We start from the raw sequence: 9157 nt of genomic DNA on the forward strand, positions 1-9157 counted from the left end.
GTGTCTTCTGGCCCATGAAAATTCTCCAATAAGTTTCGTTGCGTTTGGACTTCGTTTGATATTGATTTTCTGTCAAATAAAAAACAACAACTGGCACTGGGCACTATGTCAATAGGTCAGTCCCAAAAAATGATATAAAGTTGCTATAAAATGATTGTAAAACATCCAAGAATGATAATATAACAACATGAAACATATCAGGGGCACACAGAAGGACTCCACAATGATTGGATTTTTGGGCCACCTATATAAGCTCGCCTTCTTCCCCACAAGGGAGGTGACGAATCCATTTCTCTCTCCTTCATTAAAAAAATCTCAAACCTTGTTATCCTCCCTAGTACCCCCAATCTGGCTCAAACATTAGGGATAGCTAGATGAGATCCCGATCTACACTTCTATCAAAGAAAAATTTGAACCGCCCTTGGATCCTAGGTAGATCTTGTTACCCTTAGAGTTTCTAGGGATACTTGGACGATAATCCTTTGAGGGAATTTCCTTATTATCGTTTCTTCTGGAAAAGTTCGTTAATGCTCGATCGCATCTCTGGACCAACCACTAGTGGATTGAGGTCTTTCCTTTAGTGTGAGGTTCAAGGAGAATATGATGAGCATACGACAACATTCGAGAAGCTTTGGCTCCTACCTCTAGAAGAGATAGGCACTCGCCCGAGAATGTGAACTTGATGGTACAAACTCATCTCCAACTTTTGGTTAATCTGTTCCCCACTCCTTTATTTTGTGCTTGTGCTTGTTAGTTAGTTTGCTCTTAGTTCACATGTGCAACTAGCTTTGCCTTGCTATACAAGTTGTTTTCACCTTAGATATCATATCTAGTGAAATAATTTGTCCACACTTATACTTAAAATTGTGAAGAAAAGCTAAACATTCGTAGTCCCCTATTCAAGCCATGTAGTACCCTATTCAAGCCATGTAGTCGACCTATCGATTACTTTTGTGTCTGTCATCGTTGTGCGAGTGGTGTGATATGTCGTTTGCACACACTATCGTAGGTCATGTGCAGATTGTCATCGAGTTCGCCAGTACCTCCATCGATCAAGCAACAGGATGCCACGGTGCCCCTTGAGACCATAGTGATATCGCCCCGTGGTCCATGCTAACAGCTATTGCATCACCTCTTTAGGTGTGTATGTAGCTAGTGGCCTCCCATGCTATTGCATTGACTTTTGAAAATTACAGCTATGTTGCCCCCTTGGGCCGTATTGTCTTCACAAACAGTCAACACCTTCGCCCCTTGCGTTGACTTTTACCTTGGCACCCCTTGTGCCGTGTCCCTAGGCGCATCATCACCATTGCTCGCGCATGGTCATTGTTACTCCATCGAGTTCTCCCTCGCCTATGTCGAGCACCTCCACCATGCTTCTGTTGGGAATTAGCGTGAACCCTTCAAGGTACCCATAGTTCCGCCTACAACCCCTATTTTGACTTTGTCAGGCAAAAGCTCATCGCCAATTTTGTTGTTTCCTACCGACTACTTTGTCTACTCTGGCAATCGTCGGCTACATTATCACTTTTTGCCCCATATCACTTGGCACCACAATTGTCCTAGAGGCCTCATGCACTAGTCACTCCAACATGGCGTACAATTCATGATGATCCCCATCTACGCATGCCCGAACTAGCAACATTGAGGTGTTCCTTTGCCGCGACATGACCCCAAGCCTGGCAAACTCAGGGTGGAGTCTCGTCTACAATGGTTTCAACAGCATCGTCTTCAACATTGACATCCTCTTCGACGATTATCGCAATAACTCCCGACTTCTTCTCGGGGCATCCATGCGTCCATGACACCACATGTGGCTACCTCAACACACTTACACCTGACCCCTAGAAATCAGCACAAGGGCTAAGAGCATCTACAGTCGGACCTCTCAAATCCGCCTCATACGCCCGGGCGGGCTACCCGGTCAAGTTTTTTTGACCCAGGCAGACGCCTCAAACGGGCCTCAAACTCCCGGACTGACCAGTACCCCCATATCCAGCCCAAATATGGGGCGGATATGGGGTGGCCCGGGCACGCCCGGGCGCACCCACCTGACAAGCCCGGCCCACAACCGACCCCACGGATGTCCCACAAAAAAACCCATCGGCATCATCGGTCCAAAACCCTAGCTCACTCACTCTCCTCTGTTGCTCCGTCCTTTCCTCTCCCCTCACCGATTCCGATCGAATCCAGCGCAATGTCGAGCTCCGGTAGCCGCTCCGACGATGAGGTGGATCCGAAGTATGAGCTTGCCCTTCGCATCACCTTGGAGCAGTCCAAGGTGGACACCGGGGGCAGCTCCGTATCTGTAGTCTCGTCGCAGCCGCCCACGCTTCCCCGTTGGCGCATCCTGGCCCATGGGCAGCTCCGACAGGCGGCCAGCGCAATCGACGCCTCCCGCGCGCTGTCCCATCGCCCTGCCGGCTGCTACTTCCCCGCGTCGTCCCCTCGCCCCGCCGGCTGCTGCTCCCTCTTGTGGCAGTGGTGGGTGCTTTTGCCCGCCCCGCCGGCCCGGACGCGCCCACCGGAGTCGAAGGCGCGCGCCACCCGCCGCGAGAGGCAGCAGGCAAGGAAGATGGGGGTTGTGGAGAGCTCTGTCCGCCGCCAGCGTGAGTTACCAGTGGAGCCCGACGAGGACCAGCGGCTCCTTGCGTGAGTCTACCGCTGGTCGCTTACAACGATGGAGACGGACGCTCGGCGGCTCCGCTGGAAGAACGCTAAGGTTCTTCGGCTTGCCATCGAGCAATCCGAGCAGGAGGCGTTGGAGAAGGCGAATGAGGCGGCTCGGCTGGCCAAGCTCAAGCGCCAGCAGGACCGGGCCGTCCAACACCCGAAGGGCCTCGTCATCATCGACTCCTCCTCCGACGAATCAGACAATCCTCAACTAGTCAATGACAGGTACAGCTACGCCGGCGAGCAGAAGGGGAAAGGGTCGGCCCGGAAGTGGTGAAGTTGATTTTAGTTCCATGTTTTAGATGTAGTATTTAGTTGTCCGTCGTTTGTGTGAACTTTGGTGGATCTTTTGGAGAACTATTGTGCAATTTCTATGTCCGGAGATGATCTACGTAGTTTGATCGATGTTGCATGATATAGTATGGATATAGGGGTTTGGATATGAGAGACACGGATGTGAACGACGTGATTTGAGGAGTGCCCAGTTACTGTGCGCATCTGGGCGCGTCCGCGGGCATTTGAGGGCTCGGATTTGCCGAGTCCGGTTGTAGATCCTCTAACACCTTGCCTGCGCACCTCGTTAACTTCCTCTACAATCAAGGCATTTGGGACACGACATCGTCTACGACACTCCTGCTCCGATAGTGGAGCGGTGTCAGCCCGTTGGTTCTACCTTTGGTCTCTCTCTAGTTCGACCGTCCATGATGCTCCCGTTGTCTGCGGTACTACCACTAGGGGATGCTAGATATATATATTTGGTAGTTAGAAATTACACCGGATTAGACAAAAGTAATTTTCATCTTATCCCTATGAGTCTTCTTTCCTTAGAAGTGTTGCACCTCTATCTATATTGTTCCTCGAAGCGTACATATACACACATTGTATTACAATTCTTCTCTCTTTTAATACTTTTACAAATTAACTTGATTTATTCACATGTTCATCACGGTTTTGGTGTCCCTTATGGGTGATTTGGCGGGCGCACCAAACTTCTATATATCAACATATTTCCCATGGACTAATATCTAGGTCGTTTTTCCTAAAGAAGTTCCTGGCGAATTTGGAGCTATGATCACGGAAAAAGAAGCTACTATGATCAAGAAGCGTAGAATCCCGGAGTCGTGTGTGGTTGGCACTATACCGTGGATGCATTCATCGTATGCCATAGCTTCACGTTTCGTGCCACATTATTTGTCTTGTTTCAGATTTTTACGTAATGTTTCATTGATTTTTCTTCTTATTTTAAAGTGTGCCATGGTGTTTCCTTGTGTACCAAAAAATAAGAGTGGACTAATTTCTGATCGAATTTGCTGGTGCACAGTGGTAGACAGCAACGAATTATGTTATACTAGTCGTCAACCCGTGCTACTGCACGGGCTAGCAATTTTTAACATTGTATTGGCTACTACATCAAATTGTAGTATTATTGATTAAGTTTTTGTATGTATTGTTTTGTCGAAAGCCTTGTAAACATAGAAATACAAAATATTTAAATTAATATTTTAACCCATGAGAAATAATACCCGTCATTTTAAACTTATCATTGTACTTTTATAATATTTGTAAGATCGTTGAACTTGTAGATTTTTTTCAACTCGTGGAAGCCTTCTCGTCTTTAAAATAATTCTCTATATTTCTAGTTTTCTCGTCGAATCTTTCTTTTACTTGGACACTAACATTCTAGTATTCATCCTTGTATTATTAAATCAACAATGAAATTTGAATGTTTGCTCGAATATTCCAAAATATCCCCTAAATTACTGGATGCATGTCTGTAAGACTTTAGAAGTTACTTTATACATTTTTTAAAATTACCTGATCCTTCCCAAATCCCAAATGAACAACTACGAAAAGTGGTGATGCTATTTTCTTTATGGGATGGCGGCTAGCTAGCCAGTGTCCTAGTCTATGATATATTGCTTTATCCAGTCGACGCCTATGTGCACTCTCCTTTTGCTATATATTAAAAGGATTAATTAAGTGCTTAAACATCATTGTTGTTTTATTCCTTAAATATAAAACATAAATGACATAAGTAAACTTCAGAAAAACATTGGTTTTTCCTTATGCGCTTGCATAGTTTAGGAAATTTCATTTAATAGATATAATATATAATTTGTTTATTATGACATTCATGACGTAGATTTTGAAAAAACATTGACACTATACCTTTTTTTCATTTTCAGCAAACTATGTGCTACCCAAACAAATTTGGAGTATATATGCGTGTGTGATTTGTCGACGGGGTTTTTTCCCTATGGTTGTGTGCATGGTGATTTTCATTTAATAACCATGTATGCATTGGGTACCTTTCTGAAAAGAAAAACATTAGTATGTTAGGTGATTTTAGTTTGGATATTTCCTTCTTCTCCTTTTACAGCCTGGATGTTTCTTTACTTTCATTCAAAAAAAAAAAACTGGACGTGTCTTCCACTGTAACATGTTAGGACTCTTGGGACTTGTGCGTGAGGTAGGTAATCCTGGAAGTTGTAACTTGTTAGGACTCTTTGGCCTGGTACGTGAGCTGGTTTCTTAATCTGGATGTTGTATTTCAGGGGGAAAAAAATCATGGACATTGTAACATGTATGTACTCTTGGGATTTCCTATCGTTTTCAATCCTAGACGCATAATTACGATCTAATGGTCATTTTACAGTAATTTTGGAGGATTAACGTAGAGGCTCGTATGGTGCTTCTAATTAGTAAATATAAGATATAAGATACTTCGAAAAATGAAAAAGGGAAACTAATGGAACACTCCAAAATAAGATAAAATCTGCTAAAACCATAAAATGTAGCATGGACCAACAGTGGACGATGGATCCATGGTATATCCATTTTTCTTTGAAAAAAAAATTTACCCGTGACCTCTGCATCACGACGATGCACACAGCCAATGCACGGTACATCTGTGCATGGTAAAATGCCAATTCTCCTAATTACAGTCTGTCTCCTGACACTTGAGAGAGATAGGTGAAGGCGAGCAATACCGTGGCAGACTACCCCGCCGGCGGCGAACGGCTAGGCGGCCAGCCGGTGCAGTTACGATCGAGCATGCACCCCGCCCCCCGCGACTGCCATTAATGCCGTGTTTGATCCTCTCGACCGGCTCAACGGGCAACGTCGTCATCCGCCATGATCGAGTATCACCAGTAACTGCATCTACCGATTCTACGGCGGCGCAGCGTCCATAGAACGGCACACCTACGGTCAGCAGACTATCACGGCGATCCGATCCAACGACGAAGGAATGAATCAGGCCTGCACCTCGGCCACGAACCGGGAATGGTCAGTGAATCTGCCCTGAATCTTCGTGGCCGCCCAATACCAGCGCCGCCGCACGCAACTTGGCAACCGCCCCGAGCAGAATCTGACACCCCGTCCGGTCAGCTTTCTGTTACCGCCATTTAAACCTCCTCGTGTCTTTCCCGCCGCAAACCAATCCATCGCTCTCCTTCTGCTTGCTTACAAAGCTTCTCAGTGCTGCTCATCAGATGACGAGGGACGACCCGACCTATAAATACACCTCCTCTCTTCTCCTCCACCCTCATAGATCTCACACTCCAAGCTAGCCAACACCAGCTACTGCTCGGTGAACTAGTTTGGTACGTAGCAGCTAGCACGATGGGGCAGCTTAGCAAGAACCTTCTGGTGGCGGCCGTGCTGGCCGTGGCGGCGGTGGAGCTGTGCGGCGCCATCCCGCTGGAGGACAAGGACCTGGAGTCGGAGGAGGCGCTGTGGGACCTGTACGAGCGGTGGCAGACCGCGCACCGCGTGCCCCGCCACCACGCCGAGAAGCACCGCCGCTTCGGCACCTTCAAGTCCAACGCCCACTTCGTCCACTCCCACAACAAGCGCGGCGACCGCCCCTACCGCCTCCGCCTCAACCGCTTCGGCGACATGAGCCAGGCCGAGTTCCGCGCCACCTTCGTCGGCGACTTCCGCCGCGACACCCTGGCCACGCCGCCGTCCGTCCCCGGATTCATGTACGCCGCCGTGAACGTGTCCGACCTGCCGCCGTCCGTGGACTGGCGGCAGAAGGGCGCCGTGACGGGCGTCAAGGACCAGGGCAAGTGCGGTAGCTGCTGGGCCTTCTCCACGGTGGTGTCCGTGGAAGGCATCAACGCCATCCGCACGGGCAGCCTCGTGTCCCTCTCGGAGCAGGAGCTCATCGACTGCGACACGGCGGACAACGAAGGGTGCCAGGGCGGGCTCATGGACAACGCCTTCGAGTACATCAAGAGCAACGGCGGGCTCATCACCGAGGCTGCCTACCCGTACCGCGCCGCCCAAGGCACCTGCAACGTCGCGAGAGCGGCCCAGAATTCCCCCGTGGTGGTGCACATCGACGGGCACCAGGACGTGCCGGCCAACAGCGAGGAGGCGCTGGCCCAGGCGGTGGCGAACCAGCCCGTGTCCGTGGCCGTCGAGGCCAGCGGGAAGGCGTTCATGTTCTACTCCGAGGGGATCTTCACCGGCAGCTGCGGCACGGAGCTGGACCACGGCGTCGCGGTGGTCGGGTACGGCGTGGCAGAGGACGGCAAGGCGTACTGGACGGTGAAGAACTCGTGGGGGCCGTCGTGGGGGGAGCAGGGCTACATCAGGGTGGAGAAGGATTCCGGCGCCGCGGGCGGGCTCTGCGGCATCGCCATGGAGGCGTCCTACCCCGTCAAGACCGACAGCAAGCCCAAGCCCACGCCCAGGCGCGCGCTCGGCGCCTGGGAGTCGCAGTGATCGACTCGTCTGCGTGTCTGAATTATTTCTACTATCATTCCTACTAGTTAAATTAGGGTGAAAATAAATTACAGCTGAGTCAAGTGCTTCTCCGTCCACACGCAATAATTAGGTGTGTGTAGCGTGGGGCCAGGACGATACACATAATTTGTTTGGATTTATGTAAGTAATGTAACAATGTAACAATGTAATATACTGGTAATGTTAGTTCAAAATTTAAATTTGAACTAAAACCATGTCAAAAATTATGAAGCAGGTAGTGGAGTACTTTATTTAGACTAGTCGATACGATCCCGCGCGTTCCTGTAGAAATGGTATATAGTTTTTAAATGTTATGTAGCATACAAATTCAATCCTTATAATTTGAACTATGTGAGAAATTTCTGCGTAAGGAAAAAAATCTAAACATGAAAAATTATGCATGTCACAATCAAATGCAATGCAATTTAAACCCAGCTTAGGATGCATTAATGCATGTTGCATGGTAGAGAATTCTCATGCTTACATCGCACGGTAGAGAATTCTCACGCTTAGATCGCACGGTCTTCGCCCTTCTCAAGTGTTGTGCATAGGCGAAGTCCATTGAGCAAGAAACCGGCAATCCAATAACATCAAAGTGATACGTATGACATATTAAAAATTAGGCTTAATTTGTAGATCTTGATACAATGTTTTTTGCCAATAAGATCATCTACATGGGTTGAGGTAGAGATGGGTCGTTTCTACTCTTTTTCATGAGTTCTTATAGAATTTTAGACCCATTTGTAGAATTCCCATTTACCAACCTCACTACTACGAAAAGGTCTACTAGTGGCGCACCAGTTTTGCCTACTAATGGCGCACTACTGATGCGTCACTAGTACCACGCCACTAGTATTTTTTACTAATGACCCATTACTGGTGCGCCATTAGTATACCAGATACTAATGGCGCATATGTAGTGCGCCATTAGTATGCCTAGAGGTGTGCCATTACTATCTGACTTAGTAATGGCGCACCACATAGAAGTGCGTCATTAGTAATTAAAAGATTTTAAAAAGAAATTCAATTTATTTATTTATTTTTTCCAAAAAAATAATTTTTTTAAATTTTTTTCTTAATCTCAGGTCAAACCACACTCCGTGGTCAAACTTCCCAAAAGGTCAACCATCCTCACACTACTCCAGCCCAAGCACACTTAACTTCAAAGTTCTATTCAACCCCAGCACCAGCTCACTTCACAAGCACTTGTTGATATATTTAGCATATCAATCCTATTAAACCTTGTTGATGTTTAGAACTTTGTTCATGTTCATGAGTGTGATGAAATTTTGAAAAAATATTTCAAACTTCCGTTCATATTACGTATCATATTTTGAAAAAAAAATTCCCGAAAAAAAATCAAAATTAATTTTTTTCTGTTACTAGTGGCGCACCTAGCATACGGTGCGCCACTAGTAAGTTTGAATTTTTTTTCAATTTTTCTACCTCCAGATCTTAAAAGCCTCGTAACTTTTTTTCTGTTAGGTTTTTGAGGATTTTGAAAACGTAAATTCGGATATAACTTCTCGAGTAGATGATTTTTCATATAGAAAACTTTTTAATCCGAGTTCGTATGCAAAAGTTATGTCCATCTTACAAATTCCAGAGAGATTTTGCAAATAAAGTCGAAATTCATATTTGTAAATTTTCCCAACAACTAGACCACATATCACATGGGAAACTTATTTTCATTTATTTTTTGACATTTTCATCATTTTCTTTTATTTAT

At 46.7% G+C, this 9157-nt stretch overlaps 1 protein-coding gene across 1 annotated transcript; it reads left to right on the plus strand.

Moving 5' to 3' along the window:
- Window positions 1–5916: 5916 nt before the first annotated feature.
- Window positions 5917–7655, plus strand: LOC123058974 (cysteine proteinase EP-B 2-like). The gene has a single exon (XM_044481640.1). It carries the CDS (start codon window positions 6298–6300, stop codon window positions 7405–7407), a length of 1110 nt encoding a protein of 369 aa, XP_044337575.1. The 5' UTR covers window positions 5917–6297; the 3' UTR covers window positions 7408–7655.
- The last annotated feature ends 1502 nt before the right edge of the window (window positions 7656–9157 follow it).

The sequence above is a fragment of the Triticum aestivum genome, chromosome 3A, assembly GCF_018294505.1.
Source record: "Triticum aestivum cultivar Chinese Spring chromosome 3A, IWGSC CS RefSeq v2.1, whole genome shotgun sequence".
Classification (NCBI taxonomy): domain Eukaryota; kingdom Viridiplantae; phylum Streptophyta; class Magnoliopsida; order Poales; family Poaceae; genus Triticum; species Triticum aestivum.